At 43.0% G+C, this 23,090-nt stretch overlaps 1 protein-coding gene across 2 annotated transcripts in view; it reads left to right on the top strand.

The window, feature by feature from the left end:
* Positions 1-2,183: 2,183 nt before the first annotated feature.
* LOC137437651 (GRB2-associated-binding protein 1) overlaps positions 2,184-23,090 on the top strand; it is a 161,972-nt gene continuing 141,065 nt past the window's right edge. The window contains exon 1 of one of the 2 annotated variants that reach the window (XM_068132131.2): positions 2,184-2,480. In XM_068132131.2, the coding sequence (XP_067988232.1) occupies positions 2,409-2,480 (72 nt within the window). In that variant the 5' untranslated portion in view covers positions 2,184-2,408. The remainder of the gene's footprint in view (positions 2,481-23,090) is intronic. The other variant, XM_068132132.2, reaches the window with a different exon arrangement.

The raw sequence follows: 23,090 nt of genomic DNA, 5'->3' as shown, positions 1-23,090 counted from the left end.
CAAGCGATAGCTAGCTGCTAAGTAAATGAGCACACCCTCAATTATTGTGGGGTTTATAGATTACAGTAGATCTTCGCTCAGTTCTGCAAGTAAAACTTACCTCACGGATGTCTGGATTCCTTCAAATTTCTTTGTTTAATGTTATAAACAGCATTAGCGACTGTTTGAAAAGCTAATCAAGTGTGTTTGTGGTTTATAATATTTTACAAGCCTGGCTACGCCGCTGTTAGACTTTTGGTCTTGTTGATTCAGAACTTAATATATCCTTTTAAATCAGAAAATAAAAAGAAATGGCATTGACAACATTATTGACACCCTCGACTGAATATTTGGTAGCACAGTCTTGGACAAAATAACTGCAGTCAAACACTTCCTTCAGCCATGAATGAGCTTCCTCCACCTCTCTTCTGGCAGTCTGACCCACTCTTCTTCTGCAAACTGCTCCAGTTCTCACAGAATTGAAGGGTGCCTTCTCCCAACTGCTGTTTCAGATCTCCCCACAGGTGTTCAATAGGATTTAGATCTGGACTGATTGCTGGTCACTTCAGAACAGTCCAGCATTTTGTCTTGAACCATTTCTGGGTGCTTTTTGAAGTGTGTTTGGGGTCATTGTCCTGCTGCAAGACCCATGACCTTCGACGGAGACCCAGCTTTCTGACAATGGATTGAACATTGTGCTCCAAAATGCCTTGGTAATCTCCTGAAATTCATGATGCCATGCACACATCCAAGGCACCCAGTGCCAGGGGCAGCACAGCAACCCCAAAACATCACTGAACCTCCTCCATGTTTGACTGTAGGGAAGGTGTTATTTTCTTTAAAGGCTTCATTTTGTTTTCTGTAAACATAGAGATGATGTGCTTTACCAAAAAGCTCTAAATTGGTCTCATCTGTAGACAGGACAATTTCCCAGAAAGATTTTGGCTTGTTCAGGTGTGTTTTGGCAAACTCCAGTTGGTCTTTCTTACGTCTCTCTCTCAGTCCTGGGTCTTCTACCATAAAACCCCTCTTTCTTTCATTGAGTTGACGATGGATGGTGCGAGTTGAAACTGTCGTACCTTGTGTCTGAAGGTCAGCTTGAATCTGTTTGGCAGTTGATCGAGGTGCTTTCTCCACCATTCGAACAATCCTTCACTGCAATCTTTGATCAAGTTTTCTCTTGCGGCCACGTCATGTGCAGGGAGGTTGGTTACAGTGCCATGGGATTTAAACTTCCTGATAACATTGCCTATGGTGGACACAGGAACATCCATGTCTCATCATGGAGATGGACTTGTAGCCTTGAGATTGTCCATGCTTTGCTACAATCTTGTGTCTGACCTCCTAAGACAATTCTCTGGTTTTCTTTCTTTTCTCCATGCTCATTGTGGTACACTCAGCAACACAAAACAGCAGAATGACTCCTTTTCTCTATTCAAACTGGTTGAATGAGTGATTTTTATATTGCAGGCACCTGCAAATCATCACAGATGACTTCAATTGCAAAGTAAAGGAGAATCACCTGCTTGAAATCTAATTATTTCTGACAACTTGTAAAAGGTGCCAATAATATTGTCCGGGCCATTTTTGGATTTCTGTGTGGAATAAGCGAAGATCTTGTAATTTTTTGAGGTTTTTTTGTTTTGTTCCACTGTAAACCAAAGAAATACATATGTGGATACCAAAATATTTTAAAATTTCAACAATTTTCTGGAATATGTGGTGCATTATTTGAAAAAAGTGCAAGGGTGCCAATATTTTTGGCCACGACTGTATCTTGTGTCTACCCTTCATTATCTTAAACATCTCTATACTCTATCATAGCCCCTCGGAATCGAGCTGTCACGACAATCCTTTGGACGTATCGCCGGCCGAGACATATTAGCCACGCCCTTCACGAATTTCCAACTTAGCCACGCCCCTTTTGAAACTTTTTCCGCAGTTCTGTGACGACTCTGCCCGTTCGCCACGTGATGGCGCAAGAGGCCCAATGAAAGAGCGTGGGCAAAGTAGAACGTCCGTCTTTGGCAAAAGGTCACGACTAACCTGACGGTGCAAATCAAGAGACATCGAAGTGAAAAGAGAATTTAATGAAACAGTCTTCCGAGGTTCGGGCGGATGTTAAAGATCTACTTCCTTTGAATCCCGCTTGCCAGAGACGATGGGAGGAGCTGGGGTGTATGACGTCACGACAACAGCACGACGGATTGAGGGGCGGATCGCTCCAGGACGGGGATCCAAAGCGAAACGTAGGATACTATTACGCTTCCTGTGCCGAGCTGTGCCTTCGGGAGTGCTGAACTCCAGGCCTCGCCCCGTTGGGACGGACGCAGCACCTGGAGGGCGGGACGGATATCGGGGATTGCCGCAGCTCGGCGACTTTACGCCGCTGATCCCGACCTGGCGACTCGATCCTTGCGACGGCAGGGATGAGTGGCAGCGAAGTGGTGTGCAGCGGGTGGCTGCGAAAATCTCCTCCCGAGAAGAAGTTGCGACGATATGTAAGATCGGGAGAACTCTCCCCTCCCCCCGCACGCTCCCTTACCCCCCCCCCCCCCCCCACCTGCACGTGGGAAAACCTAACGAACTTCTCACCTGTAAATGATACTTCACCGCGCACACAAAGCCCGCCGGCATTCCGGGCATGCACGCGAGCACTTTTCCTTGGAAGTTAAAAGCTTTTCGTTCGAGAGGAAAACTTTTCCAGCGCTGTAAATGAATATAAAGGTCGAGTTCAATTTGCGGCTCGTTTACTACTTACTGTTCCCATCAATCGATGTGCCTCCGATAAACTTACATTGGATTATCCGATCACCGTGAGTTAATTGAACGGATTAATTAAATAATTGCAAACTGAAGATTTCCGGTGCTGTTGCATTTATTTAATTATCTCCAGGTCTCCAACCAAGGACAGCAGTTGTAGTTTCGCTGCTTTTAACCTCCATGTGTCGATGAGTATAATTGATGAAGCCTCTTGTGCCTTTGATGATTTTGAACGGGTTTGCTTTGTCTCGTGCACAAGGTTTGCATTATCTCTGGTCGTTGTATTCATTGTGGTGTTCGTGGTGGAAATAATTGTCATCCACCTGGTATGGAATATGACATACCACCTGTTATTACTCCCGCCAGGGAGTAATGCATTCGATTGTGTGTGTGTGTGTGTTTGTGAACAAGATATATGGAAAAGTTCTGAACGGATTTGGATGAAAGTTGGTGGGATGATTGCCCTTGGGATAAGGAAGAATTGATTACTTTTTGGTGAAGCTCAGGATATTATTCCGGATCCAGGAAGTTTTTGGGAATTTTTTGCCATTGGAAGATTGGGCTCATTTTTTTTAACATTATCTTCTATGTATTCTATGTTTAACATTGTGATATGAAAATAGTTTTCATATTTGTTGTAAATGTAGTTTAAACTCGTGGTTATGCGTTAGAGCGGTGTATTGTTCAGCAGCGTCGTCTTCAATGTTGATTTTTTTTCTTTTCTAATAGACATTTTCTGTCATTTTAAAACCACCAAAGTATGTATTAGGTTTCCCCGTTTCATAAAATGTATCGTTTGATACGTATGTTTTAAAACTTTTTTTTTTTTTTTTTTTAAACCTCAGAAGAGATATCAACATTTACCTCAGCGAATGTCAATCGCGGTGTCAGTATTTGATGAACTTATAAAGACTTAGGTGACTTATAAGTGTGACAAGCATGTGCACGGAATTCTTCCCAGAAGAATGAGTGGTCGCATTAGCTTGTACGACTTAAAATGAGCGAGTTTTGTTTTCACGTTTGGGCCAGTTTTACATGTTGTATCCCTAAGGAATGAAACGAACGTTTTTCATGGCTTACAATTTTATTTGAAGTCACACATGCCTCAAAATACACTCACTATATAGAATTGAATGCTGAATCTGAAAATGTAAGTGAAATTGCCTTGTTTTCTTTTTGACTATCTTCTATATATTCTAAATATATATCTGTGCAGTGTCTGTCTTGTGTTGTTTTGTCTTGTTGTCACTGAACTACTCCCTCAAACTTTTGTGAAATCGTAATATTCCAACTTGACCCACGGCGGGAGTATGCGCTCTACTGAGTGACGTTCTAGTTGTCTCTGAGACTCTGACTTGGAACAAACGAAAAGGTTTGAACCCCTCATGACCTCCCTCGACCGCCCCCCCCCCCCCCCCCCCCACCAAAATCCCCCCCTGCCCTCACATCCTCCCCCACATCCCCCCAACCCCTCTCCCATCCTTAGAATCTGGGGTTGGGGGAGTTGATGACCCATAGTCATTCCAAATGACCCATCTACCACCATGAGTGGACTGGCGGCGCATGTAGAGCTCGACAAGCAGATGACCCCCTGCCCCCTAACTGGAGGTCGTTAATGAGCTAGCTGGGTTTTTTTTAACCTTCCATGCAATGCTGCCATTGCAATTCTCCTGAAACTAGCTTCATTTCATGGAGATTAAAGTCCAAATCCTTGATACCACCACCTTCATCTGGATTTCAAGCCACAACCCAGTCCAGCATCCTCACCAATTAGCCACCACTGTACCCACACTGTAGTGCACTGATGGAGGTTAATGTGGAAGCCGTAGCTGAGGGAGACGTGAGTACACATTTTGTGGTGATGACATCCGCATGATGTCCAACATATCTGTGCTAAGGTGAATTTTGATCGATTTTTTTTTTCTCCTGGCATGCCGGCGTTTTATTTCCACCAAGAGATCTGTTCCAAGATTGCTGCCTCGGATTCCAGAGAAACGCCGCTGCTTCCTTGGAATTTGTCCTCCATTTGACGATTCCTCTTGTGTACCTTTCAATTGTGGAAGCCTGTGTGTCTGTCTGTCTGCAAGTAATAATTGTACAATGGTTGACCTTCAATGTACAGTGCATTCAGAAAGTATTCAGACCTCTTCACTTTTTACTCCCGCCAGGGAGTAATGCATTCGTGTGTGTGTGTGTGTGTGTGTGTGTGTGTGTGTGTGTGTGTGTGTGTGTGTGTGTGTGTGTGTGTGTGTGTGTGTGTGTGTGTGTGTGTGTGTGTGTGTGTGTGTGTGTGTGTGTGTGTGTGTGTGTGTGTGTGTGTGTGTGTGTGTGTGTGTGTGTGTGTGTGTTCGTGTGTTCGTGAACAGGATATCTGGAAAAGTTCTGAACGGATTTGGATGAAAGTTGGTGGGATGATTGCCCGTGGGATAAGGAAGAATTGATTAGTTTTTGGTGAAGCTCAGGATATTATTCCGGATCCAGGAATTATTTTTGGGGATTTTAATTTTTCTTTTTTCCTTTAAAAACCATTTTTTCTGCAAAAATTGGACCGATTGAGAGCAAATTTTCACCATAGGAGGGAGTCGGTCTGTGGAATATTTTAATGGCAATTATGAGGTCACAGGTCACGTGGTTCGGCCGCCATATTGTTTTGAGTGAAAAACACTAAAATCCAATTTTCTCCAAAACGCCTGAACAGATCGAGGCAAAACTTTGCAAGCAGAATCGCATACGCATGACGAACAAAAAAGTCAGCGAGAATGACGTCATGCATCACATGGTTTTAGAGTTATGACGTTTTTAAGCACAAGCCTTTAAAACCTAGTTCTTCCCTCATTTGTGATCCAATCGAGGGGCAACTTCACAGATCTGTTCAGCATATCGGTCTACTAAAATGTCCTTTTGGAATTTGCGATAGGTCACGTGCTTTGGCAGATATCGTTAATTAAACGCAAATAATAAAAACATTTATATCTCTTGAACCACTTCATTGATCGCCGTGAAACTTCATACTGTAGTAGAAGTCATGAAGAGTAACAAGTGTGCAAAATTTGAGGATGATTGGATGTACGGTCTGGAAGCTAGAAGTTGTTATTGCGTGAAGAAGAAGTCCGACTGTGGACGATTAATTATTATTTATCACATGTGCAGACTTGCAGGCATCGTTAGATACAATCTCCCGGGTTAATTTGAACCTCAAATATAATTATAATTCCAGATTTGTCAATGGCTGAGGTATTTTAACAAACAAATAAAACAGATTTGGCAAAATTCCGACTTTTTTTTTAAAAGATCGCATATTCACCCAGGGTTGTGAGAGGCTGAAGAAGAGGAAACCTCGCATGGGCTTCCCAGACCAAATAAATAATTCTGGCTCTGTGATTTTCTGGTTTATTACTCCCGCCAGGGAGTAATGCATTCAATCGTGTCCCTCCGTGTGTGTATGTGTTTTCGTATGTTCGTGTGTTTGTGTGTTTGTGAACAAAATATCTGGAAAAATTCTGAACGGATTTGGATGAAAGTTGGTGGGATGATTGCCCTTGGGATAAGGAAGAATTGATTCGTTTTTGGTGAAGCTCAGGATATTATTCTGGATCCAGGAATTGTTTTGGGGAATTTTTTTTTCTTCTGTTTTATTGCATTAAATTTAAAGCTTTTATTCTTATTCTTAAATGATGTTTTTCTCCCCTAATTCGAAGATATATCAAAATAAATTATCTGACAGTTAGGGCCTACTTCTTTGTTTTGGGGAGAGGGGATGTTAAACAAAACGTATTATTCAAACTTGACCCACGGCGGGAGTATGCGCTCTACTGAGTGGCGTTCTAGTTTCACATTTTATTGTGTTGCAGCCTTATGCTGAAATCGTTTAAATTCATTTTTTTCCCTCATCAATCTACACTCAATACCCCATAATAACAAAGAGAAAACAGGATTTTAGAAAGTTTTGCAAAGTTATGAAAAATAAAAAACTGAAATATCACATTGACATGCAGTCACGTGAAAAAGTAAGTACACCCCATGTAAAGTTTTGACTTTTTCAACATATTTCAACATACAGCTATTTGATCTTCATTTCAACAATATTGACAGATAAAGGTGATATAATATAACAAATATCATGAAGCATTTACATTTTGTAGTCCATTGTATAATTTAAATAAACATAAATGCAAATTTCGCATGTGGAAAAAGTAAGTACACCCCGACATTTATCACTATCACTACTACCTTATATAGACAGGTGTGTGCCTTTCCAAATCATGTCCAATCAATTTAATTTACCACAGGTGGACTCCAATCAAGGTGTCGAAAAATCTCAAAGATGGTCAAGAGAAATGGGAGGCACCTGAGTTAAATTTAAAGTGTCATAGCAAAAGGTCTGAATACTTGTGTCAATGTGATATTTCAGTTTTTTCTTTTTAATACATTTGCAAAACTTTCTAAAATCCTGTTTTCTCTTGGTGATTATGGGGTATTGAGTGAAGATTGATGAGGGAAAAAATGAATTTAAATGATTTCAGCATAAGACTGCAACATAACAAAATGTGAAAAAAGTGAAGGGGTCTGAATACTTTCTGAATGCACTGTACTTATTTTGATAACTGCAGTATACTGTATTGTATGTACTACTACTCGTACCACTACTACCTCACAACAGCACATTTTATATCCACCTTATGTGGTCGGCCGGGATCTTTAACATCCACCAACTTATGCTGGCAGACGGAAACCCGGCTTGACGTCCATCATAGGGATGGCACATTTGGTGATGCAACGTTCGGCCTTTAAAGCGTAGTCAGAGTTTATCGTAGTCAGGAATCGAAGCCAGACCAGACAAGCTAAAGGGTGAGTGCCTGCCCTAAGTTCTGCAACATCATGTCAGACCCTGCAGACCTTCTAAGCATGTGTAGCTGGAGACGGGGTTTACAATCACTTCTGTGCGTCTTTGTGCATCCGTCTGTCTGTCCATGTGTCTGTCCATGCCATAACTTTTTTTTACCGTTTGAACTTTCGTCATCAAAGTTTCAACAAACCTTTATTATGAGAATATGGAAAAATAATTAATAAATTTGATTATTATTTTTTCTTTTTAACATCTGCGCCACTGAAGGTGGTGGACCGAGTTTGTTTCCACCCCTGTCTGGCTGTGTCGTTTGGTTGTTTGTTACCTCTGTTTCCTCTGCCACTGAAGGTGAATGGAGGTTATGTTATCACCCTTGTCTGTCTGTCTGTCTGTGAACAATATGTCTCAAAAAGTTGTGGATGGATTCAAACTAAATTTGGCAGAGAGGCAGTGTATGTGTATGTGTATGTGTATGTGACATGGACGAAATGATTTGATTTTGGTGAAGATCCGGATTCGGATCCGGCTAGTAGAATTTTTAAAGTGATTCTTCACCTTTGGGAGGGAGATGGTGCCAAAAACGATGTATAGCAGGAGATCTCAAAGAGTTATGGAGGGATTTGGACGAAACTTGGTGGACAGGTTATGTGTGTGCCAAGGACGAATTGGTTCGATTTTCGTGAAGATCTGAATATGAATTCGGATATGAGAATTATTTAATTTTTAAGTGATTCTTTACCATTGCGAGATCGGGCGAAAAGTGATTTTATAACATGATGTTTAAAAATGTTATGGACGAGTTATGACTTAACTCGGTGAATGAGTTGGTTCAGTGGCAAGAACAAGCCGATTCGATTTTGGTTCAGGTCAGTATCCAGATACGGCCTATCATTGGGATACAAAACATAAACTGTCCAGCCTGGCGGAGGTATGTGCTCTACCGAGGTTAGCCTATGTTTTCACCCTTGTCTGTTTTTCTGTTTGTTTGTATGTGAGCAGGATATCTCAAAAAGTTGTCGCCAGATTTGTTCGAAATTTGTTGGACAGGTTGATTGTGTGGCAGAGGAGTAGATTCGATTTTGGTGAAGATCTGGATCCGAGAATTTTAAAGTGATTCTTCACTGTCGAGAGAATATTCTAAAAGTTGTGGATGGATTATGACCAACCAAACTTTGTGGATGAGTTGAGTGGGCGACAAGAACAAGCTGGTGAGATTTTGCTTGAGGTTGTAGTTTTTAAGTTGTTGTTTTCATCTGGTTTAGTTAAATTACAAAATGAGCATGGAATGGCTTTCATTTTGTGATTTTTAAAGTTTTCGTCGCAATTTGAGTTTCCAGCAATATATTTATTAACATGCAAAAGTAGACCTAACGCTACTTGGTGGCACTCCTTGATTTGTCAAATTTCATGTTCTCTATTCTGCTCAAAATAAATGATTGATTCTTTGTTCCATTGATGGACCAAAGCTGGAACTGTTGCATCAGAAATGTCATTTGTTCAAATCATCACATCTCAGCTGTACTTGAAATATTGCGGCAAATGTGGTCCGTGTCTGCTTCTCGTGGAGACGTTGGACCCCGTTGCCTTATTAAGGCCTCTAATTCGATCATTATGATTACCCATCATGCTTGGATGTTTTATTTCTGCCCATGTCGATTTGACGTCTGATATCGATATATTTTCCATTGTTTGGGTATATTGTGGCTTTCTTTTGTCTTTCACAGTGGGTTGGAGAAAACTCACAAAGCCATAAATTAATTTGAAGTTGCTAACAGTTTTTGAACTGTCATGAATGAGTGCAATTGAGGGTTTTCTTGAAAACAGCTGTGCATGATTGTCGTCAGCCCTCATACAATGTCGGGAGGAGGACGACCAATCCCTTTCCTTTTGGTAGAAGTACTCTGGGATTTTTGTCCTTTTAAGTGGGAGTTTTTCTTTCTTTTTTCTTATTCTCTCCCATTGAGCTCTTGTGCTTTTTTTTCCCCTCTTTTCTCCGCTTGTGAATTGTGTATACACAGCAGAATGTTGAGCCAAGAGGAAAAATATGGCACGTAAGTGAGAGTGAGTGCAGGCTCGGGGTCTTGCAGTACTGTACTTGCTGTGAATGCAGTGGGAGTAGTGGTGGTAGTTGTAAGAGTAGTGGTGTTGATTGGGTTCGGAGGTTCTTCCTTTCCTCATTCTCCCTTTGGTTTTCTTGCTTTGTGATTTATTTATTTTATTTTATTTATTTAAATCTCGGTATCCCTCCTCTGCTGACAGTTCCCTGCGCCACTCGTTTGTTTTTGCATCATTTTTCCCTGTTCTGATCCGAATCAAATTCCATGCATCCAAATCCTTGTGTTTCAGAATTGTTCCTTCTATAATTTGTTTTCTGACTCGGTTTGACTTTTGACGCTGTTTTCATTATCTACCATAGTTTCCCTTTTTTGTACGAGAGCTGTACCATGAGCCTTGTAAGTATCGGCGAAGAGTGCACGTCTTGAGCATCTTGTGTTGGTTAGACCATCTTGTTTTTATTGTGCATTTACACGGTTTGTTCCCCCTTTTCCCTCTCCCTCTCCCTTTCTTTCCTAATGGAATGCTGGGGGGGTTGAAAGAGGAAAGTATTTATGTGTGCCGAGTGACACATAAATATTAAATAAAATGTATGCTGGCCATTTGTGAACAAAAGCACGTTATAGATCTGCATTTGGATGTAGCAGCTTATCCGGGGCAGATTTAGAGATTTTTTTTCTTCTTCATCTTCTTCTTCTTCATGAAGGATTTTAATATAAATCAACCGTTTGAGTCTTCATGGACAGTCCGGGCAGTCTTGCATTGATAGTTATTTCATGGCAAAGAATCTCAACATTATTTTGTCATTGGAAAACTATTAATCTCACCAGCTTGGAACAATAAAAAATGTTCAAAAGAGGATACTTATCCTGGGATCGGGGTGCTTGAGGCATCATCTATATTTTACCCACATAAGGACAATATTTTGATTCTCGCCCCCACCCCCCATCTCCTTTCTGGCCCCCCGCAATCTCCACCTTGTATTCTTTCCACTTCCTCCTCCCAAATTTCCCATGCACTCCCTTATCTCCCACATCCTCTCCTATTATTTTTCACTCTTTGATCTCCACCCTTTTCTCCAACCCCTCCGCTCCACCCTCCACATGTCATTCTCCCTGGTGCAAACGTAATATGTAGATGATTATAAAAGCAGAAGAATACTTTAACATCAGTTTGTTGTAAATTTTGTCCAGCTCATGTGCCATCTTGAATGCACAGACACAGCTTCATCATCTTTTTTTGTTCGACTAACCAGTGCACTAGTTTTGGGAACAACTGCAGTCTGAATCAGCAGCAGTTTAATGATTATTCGGTTAGGAGGATGGGAATACCACGACCTCTTCATAACTAGCATTTGATCGTCTATCTCAAGTGATCCCAGAGGCAATACTTGCATACATTCCATAGTCTTCCATATTGTGGATTGGTGTGACTGGTAGCCCAAAGCAAGGGGGTAGGTAAGATTACTCTTCCCTGGAGGTCATTAGTGAGCTATCTGGGTTTTTGTCACCAATCTGATTGCAAACATGGTAATTCTCCTGATACCTGCTTGGGTTCTAGTAACTCAAATCCTCAATACTGAAGTACCAGCGTATGAACCCATGGCCACTGGGAAGCCAGTTCGGTGTACTCGTCACAAGGCTGCTATAACTCAATCCAATGGACCATACTCTTGACTGTGTCGATGCTGTCACAGCGGTTACTAGGGGAAGGCTATGCTGGGTGGTTTGCCTTTGCGTTCCCAGGGGTTTGTAATTTGTTCTGGGTGCTGGCGGTAACTCACCTACAAGACACCGATGACCAGTGCTAGCAGACGGGTCCTCAGACCTAATGTCGTTCTAATGGCCGTCACACACATTGACGCCTCACCCTGCATGTGAAATGTCAGGATGACAGTTTATAGCAACGTCGGTATACAAACCGAGGCGCGACATCTCTGAGGTGCCTGTGCTCGGCAGCTCTACTTGGATGTGGTTTGGGAAGATTTAATGAGGAATGTCATGAAGCCCCAAATAGATGTCCACAATTTGGAGATTTAACTCTATGAAGCAACTTTGGAAAATTTTCTTTGATGTTAACATAAAGGGCTGAAAAACAATAAAGGCAAGCTTTCTTTAAAACAAAAAAAGCTTGGTTGCCATAACATTGTCAAAGTGAAGTGGGTTCATCGAGCTGGAAAAGATTTTAAAGCTTAACTGTCTTTTTTTTTTTTTTTTTTTTTTTTTTGTATGCAAGACTGAGGCTCCCATGAAAGAGCTAACATTAATCTCACAAAAAGTCAAACCGACACATAAAACGCAAAATAAGGGGAGCGGTAGACAAGATGGGGAGGGAGGGGGAAGGACACAAGCACAACATTTGAGAGCAGGGACATCGAGAGAACTGTGGGAGGGAAAGGGCTTGGGGGGAGGTGGGAGGGGTATAAAACATATGAACACTGCAAGGACTTCCAGGAAAGAAGTTGGAATTTCAAAAATGTGGATCTGGGGTGAATTAGCGGGGGTAGAAAAGATCAAGGTTTTGGATGGGGGAAGATAGATGGTGGTGAACAGCTGTTTTAAAGACCTGGAGGGTGGAGTGGGATTGAAAAGAGTGAGGGAGTTTGTTCCAGAGGTGGGAGAAAAGAGGAATGAAGGAGTGAAGGTGAGCAGAGAGCCTAGATTTTGGCAGTTTAACCATAAGAGGGTTGCTGGCAGATCTTGTGCGACCTGTAGGAATATTTGGGGGACAGAGCACAGAGAGAGCTGGGGGAGCAAAGCCGGAGATGAGTGGGTAGAAGACAGAAAGACCACCAACCTGCCTGCGGTGAGTGAGTGAAAGGCCCTGCGGTGAGTTAGCTTCATCGCAGGAGATTCCAATGATTCTGAAAGCTTTGGTTTCAACAGCGTGGAGCCGAGCTAGGTGTGAGGCAGGAGCACCGGCCCAGAGGGGGGAACAGTATTCCATTGAGCTGCGGATGAAAGCCTTGTATGTGGTGAGGAGCTCAGGTGTGCCAAGGAAGGACTTCGCATGACTGAAGATGCCCAGTCGGCGACTGGCTTTGGAGGCCAGCTTGGAAATGTGGTTTCCCAAGAAAGATCATGGCAGATAGTGAGACCCAAAAGCTTGAGCGACAGAACTTCTTGGAGGATTGTTGAGAAAGTAGATGGGAGGGTTTGCCAGTCGGTCTTTTCAGAGAGACATCGTAAGAGTGTGAGATTTGTCAGGATTGAAAGACATGTTCCACTTGTTTGACCAGTCTGTGATTTTGTCCCGGTCTGCAGAGAGTGAGGAGGCTGCAGACTGCCGATCTGAGGGATGAGGAATGGAGCGGCAGTGAGTGGAGTCATCAGCAAAGAGAAAGAGAGGATTTTCTAGAGAATTGGAGAGATCAGTGATGAAGACCAGAAAAAGCACAGGGTGCAGAACACTACCTTGGGGAACTCCAGCCAGAACAGGAAGGGGAGATGAGAGAAATCCATTCAGGGCCATACGTTGACTATGACCAGAGAGGAAGTCCGCAAGCCAAGCTTGGAGATTTCCATGGATACCATAGGAGGAGAGGTTGGTGAGCAGAGCTGGGTGCCAGACCGTATTGAAGGCACGTGATATGTCAATGGAGACAGCTCTCATTTCCTGTTTGGCATTGAGGACCTCTATCCATTGTCGAGACAGCAGAAGCAACATGTCCAGAGTAGAATGACCTGGTCTGAATCCAAATTGATGATCGGAGATCAAGCCATTTGAGAAGAGGAAGGATTTGATATCCGAAGCAATGATGGATTCCATGACTTTGCTGATAATTGGGAGCAGGCTGATTGGTCTGTAGTTGCAAGGATCTGTTTTTGCACCTTTTTGTGTAAAGCGGTGGGTGATCTTTGCTGATTTCCAAGATGCTGGCAGATGACATTGAGCAAAAGAGAGGGTGAAAAGAACAGAGAGAGTGTGAGATGGAGCGGCAGAGCAGGATTTTAGGACCCATGGCCTGATGCCATCTGGTCCATTTGCAGAATCAGAGTCGAGGTTTGACAAAAACTTCTCCACCTTGTCAGGAGAGAAGGACACAGAGTCCAGGAGCAGTTGGGTTCGACTGGGTAAGGTGCGAACAGAGAGAGATGGGTTTGGGACACAAGATTTTGAGGCAAACACAGAGTTGAGGCATTCGGCTTTGTCACGTGCGTTGTCAACTGTGTAGCCATTTGAGGTTAGGGAGGGGATGGAGGGGGAACAAACACCAGAAACGGATTTGACCAGACACCACCAGGATTTGGGGGAAGGAGACAGGTTTGAGAGTTAATTCTTGAGTGTGGAGAGATAATGCTTCCTGGTTTGTTTTGTCTTGTGAAACTTGTTTGATTTGCAAAGCTGTTGGGAGGATTTTGAAGTGTTGGAATTCAGGAAGGGAGCAATTTTTTTAAATTGCGATGACATTGCTGGTCGCACGGTTATTACCCATCGAGATTGAAACGGCTCTGGACATGCAGGTGGATCATTCCTCAGATAAACATCCCTTGATCCATTTTGAAATTCAATATTTTCAGCTCTTTGAGGTACTCGCATCTATAATCCAAGAGGAAAAGACAACTCTTCTGGAGTTGGTCAGGCAAATGGAATTCAAATGATGAGAATCAATGAACACATTTTGTTTTGCTTTAGCACAAGTCCAATCATTTATTCTTATTGAAATGATACCATGCTGTTGACTTAGCATTTCTGATGGGATGCTATACTCTGTGATGCAACATGCCGAAGTACCAGCAGGACAAATTTTAGTCCAATTGCATTTCCTTTAAAAAAAGAGTGAAACTATAAAACTCCTAGAGTATCCAATTCTGCTTGATTGGTGCAGTGTGCTCATCAATGAGAAAGCGTTTAATCGATTATTACTGTCTGTGTGGCACGTCATAATTAAAATCCACATTTATTTATTTACTTATTATTTTTACCTCCCACTGAATGTTGGTGGAGGTTGTTTTCACCCATTTTTGTCTTTCTCAGTGTTTCTGTTTGTCTTTTTGCCTTTGTCTGTCAGCAGAATATCTGTTATGAAGGATTTCCATGAAACTTAGTGGACAGATTGAGTGTGTGCCAAGGACGAATTGAGTCGATTTTGGTGAAGATCTGGATATTATATTCTTTTCAATGATCCTTCGTCATTGGGAGAGCCAAAACTGATGTGTGGCATGACATCCCAAAAAGTTATGGGTGCCTTCCGCCGAAACTTGGTGGGCAGGTTGGGTGTGTGATGCGAATGAATTGATTCAAGTTTGGTGAAGATCTGGTTCTCGATCTGGATCCGAGAATCTTTTTACTTTTCAAGTGATTCTTCGTCATTGAGAGATGGGGGCAAAAACGATATGTCGCACAATATTTCCAGAAAGTATGGATGGGTTATGACAAAACTAGGTGCATGAGGTGGTCAGGTGTCGAGAACAAGCTGATTCTCTTTTGGCTCAGGTCCGAATCCAGATCCGGCCTATCAGTGGATAAAAAACGTAAACTGTTCAGTCTGGTGGAGGATTGCTAAATGGCGGAGGATTGGCAGAGGTTGTGGGAGGATTGAACACTCTACCGATTGCCGTTCTAGTTTTTACAGTGATTTCAGGCTCTTGGACGAGTTTGTGCATGTATTACCTAGAGGATTAAGATCTTGAGAGACGTTGATATACACTACTCACAATAAGTTAGGGATATTGTGGGAGTGAGTTTATTTTTTTTATAGGGGTGAGGGTTATGGTATTGAAATCAAAATGCTGTTTTTTTTCACACATTAATAACCAAAGAATTAGGACCAACAACTTTTTTCAACATAATTAATACACAAAACCACACCGAAGAACTTGCCAATATCCCTAACTTATTGTGAGGAGTGTACTTGTATGTGAATTGCAAAGACTTAGTTCGATGATGGACAAATTGCTTCAGCACGACTCGACTCGATGTATGGGATTCCACTGTGGTATCTCAGAATCGTGAGCGAAATGGTCAGATGGGCCAAGCTATTTTGTAATGTGTAGTTTGATGTTCATTTAAATTTTTTTACAAACTCGACAGGAAATGCTGCAGCTGTACAAGCACCAAATGTCACCATGTGGTACATTTGTGCTTCAGGCAAACTATACTTTGGGATAAAAAGAAAGGTGGAAAACAGGAAGAGTGAGAAATAAGGAGACCCATTAATATGACACCAGACGCCTTGAGAGATACCTTCAATAAAGTGGTTATGCCTACGTTTGAAAGCATCTGCTACCACAGAGGACTTTATGCTCAACGAGTTAATTCGTTATCCCCATGCTTTTTGGAGAAAAAAAAACGGGGGTCTGTGTAATCTGTGTTATTGTAATCTGTGTTATTGTAATATTAATTATTGTAATCTGTCTCCGTCGGTCCATACATCCATCACACTATCTCTTCTTAAACAGTTGTGCAGAAATTCACCAAACGTGGCAGTTATGATCACCACATCGCACGAAGGTACAAGAGAAGTGTCATTTTTGGACCCGCCCGAAGGGTGGGGTCAAAACGGCAAATCCAGAAAAATGCAATTACGGGCGCATATATATATATATATAAGGGGGCTGCAAAAGTAGGTATACAGTAATGAAAAACAAAACGTACGCACAAAACGTATTTTATTGATTATACAAGCATATCAATAACATATCAATAATAAACATAGCAATAATAAACATATTAATCCCTCAAATGTTCAAACTGTTTGCCCCTGGCATTCACACACTCCACTAGTCGAGTGTGGACACACATGCACACTCTGGCACAAAGGTCTTTATCAGCATCAATTTCCTGGCAAGCCTCCCGTATGAACTGAATCATGGCATCAACAGAACGTGGCTTGCGTGCGAAAACCCTGTCTTTTACACATCCCCAGAAAAAGAAGTCCATAGGGGTGAGATCCGGCGAACGTGGTGGCCAGTCAACGGCTCCCCGACGTCCAATCCACCTGTTCGGAAATTCTTTGTCAAGTAGCGCATGCACAGTGAGTGCGAAGTGCGGTGGCGCCCCATCCTGCTGAAAGTATAAGTCGTCCTGCTGCTGTTGTTCGCATACCTGTGGTATGATTGTCTCCGTCAGCATGTTCAGATACACGTGTTGATCGACAGTCCTGTGCAGAATGATAGGTCCAACGACACCTTTGCAGGACAGGCCAGCCCACACTGTCACCCCAGGTTGATTGAGCTGTTGCTCAATCGTGACTTTAGGGTTTTCAGTTGCGTAGTACACACAATTGTGCCGATTAACGGCACCCGATAGCTTAAAGTTTGCTTCATCGGACCACACGATTTTGCGCAGAATGCTGTCACCCTCTCGTTCCTCGTTCAGGATGGCTTCGCAAAATTGTAAACGCCGATCCGAGTCATCCTCTAATAAACCATGTATCAATCGTGGCACGTACATTTTCAGTCCTGCACGGTGCATCAAACGACCCAACGATCTGCGTTCAATACCCAATTCAGATGACGCCCTGTTTTTCGATTTCTGAGGGCTCTGGGTAAATGCCAGGGCGACTTGCATTGCATTCTCTGGCGTTGTCACGGTGACTGGTCGACCACTCTTCGGCGAGTTGTGGATAGACCCCGTCCTCTCAAATTTGTCACGTATCCGGTAAATCGTGAGCCTCGTTGGTGGAGGTGATGCAAATGTTTCTCGCCACTGCTCTCGCACACGTTCACTATTCTCTGGCTTCCAGTACTGTTTCAAAATCCATTTGCGCTCCTCGTCCGTTGAATTACCAGCCATCGTTAAATTTCCACTTCACCTGCAAATAATAGATGTATTAGAGAAAAAATTACGAAAATAAGAATATAAAAAATGGTAATAATGATTTTAATGAATTAAATGAATTCTAGTGTTAAATGAATCCGAGCACCACTATTATAATACTGGTAATACTGGTATAATCCTTACTGTATACCTACTTTTGCAGCCAACTGTATATATACACACACACACACAGTAAAACTTCCTCCATATAAAACTAAACTTTCTAAGATAAAACTTTCTTTCTCGAACACGGTTTCCAATTTACACGCTGAATTAAAGGCGTCAAAACCTCCCCAACGCGAGGGTGTGTTTCACATTTTTGCGATCGTGGCTGGTGTTTTCCCAAATATTTATATTATTCTTATTCCTTGTTACTGTACTGTACTTTACCTAACCCTTGTCCACACAAGGGAGGTCTTCTTAGGCTAAATACAAGGCTAAAACTAGAACGGGCACTCGGTAGAGCGCATACCTTCGCCGCAGCTACTGTTCTGTACTTGGCATGGGAGTGTAGGGAACAGAACAGTGAACAGTTTGGTGCTGATTTCATGCAAATCGGATAAGAATTGACCGAGTTATTACAAAAAACAGTTATTGACCTTGACCTTTGACCCGATTGCTCCCAAAATCTAATCAAATGTGTCCCGTATAATAACCAATCATCCCACCAAATTTCATGCAATTCGGTTGAATACTTTTTGAGTTATGCGAATAACATACACACACACAGACATACAAATAAATACACAGCGATCAAAACATAACCTTCCGCTTTTGCGAAGGTAAAGACCCCCTTGTGTGGACAAGGGTTAATTAATCTTTAATTTATACATGCGATGATACGTAGCGGCGTGGCGCCACCTGCCATCATTGCGATCGCAGTTCGATTTTACATTCTGGATTAATTGCGACAAAAACGGCCGGCGTTTTCCGAAAGATTTCATTATTTTTCCCTATTGTCCCCCGTCGCACCGCGGAGGGAAAGGGGGACTATGGTTTTCCTGTCCGTCCGTGTGTGCGGGCATGCGTGTGTGCATACGTACGTGCGTGCGTCAGCGAAGGACCGAATTCTAATTTGGTGTGGGTGCAACCCACGTAAAAATCCAAGATGGCCACCGCCATGTATGTCTGAACCTTGTGAGCGGAATATCTTGAAAAATAAGCGAAGTACCAACTTCTGATCTGGTGTGTGGGTGTATCTAGGCATAAGGAAGAGCGCTATGGAAAATTGGGTCGCCATGTCAAAATCCAAGATGGCCGCTGCCATGTATGTCTGAACCTTGAGTGGAATATCTTGAAAAATAAGCGAAGTACCAACTTCAAATCTGGTGTGTGGGTGTATCTAGGCATAAGGAAGAACGCTATTGAAAATTGGGTCGCCACGTCAAAATCCAAGATGGCCGCCTTGCGTCTTCCACTTTGTCAACTCGTCACTTCACCGACGGGGGACCTAGGCGTAACGCTTGTTCCTTATTACTTTGCTTAATTAGTATTTGATGTAAGTACATGCGTGGCACGAGCTGCCACCTGCCGCCATCAAGTGAACTTACGTCGATCATTATGGCTCTCAAAAGACCCAATTTGAACCAACCAGACAAGAAGAGGTGGAAAACAATGACAATGGAGATCAAACTTGATATCCTGAATAAATTATCATCCGTTTCTGCTTCATCTTTGGCCAGGCAATATGGCGTGAATGAATCAACCATTAGGACCGTACGGAAGGCCGGAGATAAAATCAATAATAAAATTTCAAAGATAAAATCTGTTCCAGCGTTCGTGTAGGAGCCTCCATCGCAACATCATAATGTTGCGGATCTCAGCGCCGGCCTTTCCCCTTTACCAAGGGGGGATTAGTCCCCTTGTCTTTTACTAGCCGACGGGACCCGGGACCTATGACGTCCTTCCCGGGCAGCGTTAAATAGGGTTTTAGGACTATGAATTCGCTATTACCTAAGTACCAACGCTGACCGGAAACGAGGAAATAAGCCCCGCCCAAATCACGGGTGTTAGTGGAAACGCCGAGCGGTAGCGACCCGTGACCCGAGCCGTTATCAATGAGTAAACCCGATCCGAGCGGTTCTTAATCGTGCCATGCTTACCCAATGGAGGAAATGACGGAAACGGTCGAATTTGGAAGAAAGGAATAACAGAATTTATTTACACTTTGTACAAGAAGAAGAAGAATACACAGTGCAGCCTTAAACAGTCTTAACTTATCCCTGGACAAATGGGCCCGTCACACTCAGACACACTCACACGGGGTTGCAGACGAACAGGTCGATGGTCCAGGAATGGCGTCCAGGGAGCTCTTCCTCCGGTCCCCAACTCGCACCGCGAAGGAGACGAACAAAGACGGCAGGAGCTCTCCACGTGTCATTCTTGCGCACAGGATTATCACAGGGCGAACGGTAGACTGGCTTTGGCGATTACACCTGCGGCTCAGCCACGTACGTAATAAGCGAATAGTTCGTAATAGTTCAATTAGCGCGAACAATGCGCTTCGCAATCAAGGCTCGAAACCGTCGTGTGCACGCCAGTCCTCTTAATGCAGTTCTCCCACACGAGCCCTCCTTGCAAGTCCTTCGTAAGCGCCTCTCCCTTCTCATCTCTCCACTTGCGAGTGCCTCTCCCTTCTCATATGATCTCCTCTAGGAGTGCCTCTCCCTTCTCATCTGAGGTGGGGGCCTCGCGCCAAGGGTTTTATTGCCACGCCCTTGGAACCCTCTCAAACTCACCAGACGTTTCTTGCCACGCCCTATCAAGCCATGCCCACCGAGCTCTGGTTGGCTGTTGCCCACACCGTCACCGCCTTCTGACGTGCTGCTTGATGCGGCCACACCTCGACCCTCGCGCTCCTCCCCCTTTTCAGGCCTACCTCATGGTTACCCGACTAGTTTCGAGTGAAACCAAGGGCAGCGAATGCTGCTGGCGGCCAAAGCGTAACAAACTGCTGTGGGTAGCCCAAAGCGTAACAAACTTGAGGGATGCCAAATGGAGCGTGGGATCGAGTTCGCCCATAGATAGAAATTGGAGGGTGGCCGCAAAATGAAAGGACCTAAGCTTATTATTTCTTTACACCACAGATGTTACTAGTGAAGTGGCCTACTCTTACACATACTATGACATAACTAATTCTAATGGGCCTACGTGTTGCTTGTGGACTAACTATGGGGGGCAAACCTTTAACCTTTAATGATGTTATATGTACAATTCTCAAAACCTCAACAATACATTAGCAGGAGAGATACCCATGTTGAAAAAATGGAGAAAATATTGAGTGTCTGGATCGAAGATCAGAACCAGAAAACTGCTCCAGTGGATGGGCCCATTATAAGAACTAGGGCATGCCCGTACTATATATAAGCTAGGACGTGCCCGTACGTGGGTGCCCGTTCCTTGCCAAAAAAAAAAAAAAAAAAAATTTGTGTAGGGGTGTGTGTGTGTAAACATCCTAGGGCGTGCCCGTACGTGGGTGCAAAAAAACGTGCGTGCAAACAACAACAACAAAAAAAACTTTGAAACCACGTGGCAGTAACGACCACAGAACCCCCCCCCCCTCTATTTACATGAATGGTTTGGTCCATTCGCAACGACCACAGAACCCCCCCCCTCTATTTACATGAAATGGTTTGGTCCAAAGCGAACGGCTTGCGGTGTTTGGTAAAGAAATCGCCATAGCTCGGTAACTACTTGTCCGATTAATTTCAAACCTTGAAAAGGCACATCCTCGGGTCCCCAGCAATATACCTGGCAAGTTTCAAGTATATCGGACCGGTAGTTGTCGAGAAACAGCGGTCACAGACAAACATACACACATACACACATACAAACACACATACACACAGAGATTAATGGAATTATAGATAGATGGCTATTGGCATCTACAGTTACCTGAAGAAAATAATTTATACATACGATGATACGAGTCACCACCTGCCATCATCGCGATCGCAGTTCGATGTTGCATTCTGGATTAATTGCGACAAAAACTGCCGGCATTTTCCCAAAGATTTTGATATCTTGAAACTAGGATTTGATGACATGGAAGAAGAAGTAGAAGAACTGTTAAAGTCCCATGGTGAATGCTTTATAGAGATATGTAGAGATACCCATCCACTGAAGAACTTGAAGAACTTTTGACCCAGACATCTCATGAAGAAGACAATTAAGAATATGCTGAAGAGCCAGAAAAGGCAGGATTTAACCACCAAACTGCTGGAGGAGCTCTTCAAGGCAACAAAAACTGCCCAAGAAATTGCTGCAAGGATAGATCCTTTTGTGGAAATAAGTCTGAAGTTCAAGTGGGCCATCGAGTCGGCTTTGAGTTCAAACAGAAGGCAAAGCAAGTGCCGATACCACAATTCTTTAGGCCTACTTCAACAGCTATCAGCAGCAATTCAACCCTTTCCACCAGCAATTCAACCCCTTCCACCAGCAATTCAACACTATCCACCAGCAAATCATCACCCAAACCTCCAACAACCACCTCACAATAAGGTGTTATTTTGCAATAATACAGTACTATTATGATACTAACACTTATTTTAATGTATATTTAATAATGCTAAACCATTCCATGCAAATAAACATGTAAAAAAAAAAAAAAGAAGCAAGAAACGCTGTTTTAGGGTCAGTTTTTTGGGAGCCTGGGACATACCCCTAATTTGCCCATATGTTTCATGATTCCTCCAACGCGAATTCCTCCAACACAAAGTTATCCCAGAACGTATCCCCCACGTTGGAGGAAGTTTTTGGTTCACGAGTTATCAAGTGACCACTATATTCGTCGTGTGTGTGTCTGTGTGTCTGTCTGTACGCAGCATAACTACCTGATGATATCATCCGATCTTGATGAAACTTGGGTGGGAGGTTGATATCATGATCTAGTTGTGTCCTGCCTAGAGTGGGCGTATTGCGCCCATTGTGGGCGGAGCCACGCCCGAAAAAGATCTTTTTCGGGGTAATCGAGTTCAAGCTACATCTTCTCCAAGGGGTTTGGTGGAATCTGACAGGGGTTTCGGTATTTGGTTCGGCCAATGTCATGTGTCTAGCCCCACAGAGCTCGATTTTTCATTTTCGCCCAATGTCAAGGTCACAAGGTCACAAAATTTAGAAAAGTCGATTTTTGATTGTTTTATTACATTGTTCGCTTTCTGATAGGGTGAAATGTCATACATGATCTTATATTATCACATACATAATGAAATACAAGTTTTCCAACAAATTTCAGAATCCTCGACCTCTGACCTTTGAAGGTCACAAAGGTCAAAGTTTCAAAGTTAAAGGAATCGAACCGAATTTTCGGTATTGTGTAGCTAACTAACCTCATAACTGATTATACATAATTTTCTATCATTTAAAGGTCAGTAACCTTCGTTTTGACATTTCAAGGTCACAAAGGTCAAATTTTCAAAGTTGTCGGAATTGAACCGAATTTTCGGTATTGTGTAGCTCACTAGTCTCAACAGATAATACATTTCTATTTATATATTCTCAATGTCGGTTTTGACCTTTGTCATTGAATACCGCTCGCTCGTGAACCATCGTCGTCTCCTGACGTGTACCGATTATTGTTTGTCAAATATAGTGTGTGTGTGTGTGTGTGTGTGTGTGTGTGTGTGTGTGTGTGTGTGTGTGTGTGTGTGCGTGCGTGCGTGCGTGCGTGCGTGCGCGCGCGCGTGTG

Source organism: Myxine glutinosa, chromosome 12, assembly GCF_964187855.1.
Source record: "Myxine glutinosa chromosome 12, kmMyxGlut1.1, whole genome shotgun sequence".
NCBI classification, from domain to species: domain Eukaryota; kingdom Metazoa; phylum Chordata; class Myxini; order Myxiniformes; family Myxinidae; genus Myxine; species Myxine glutinosa.
Note: the sequence above shows the minus strand (reverse complement) of the source record. Positions and strands in the feature narration are given on the sequence as shown.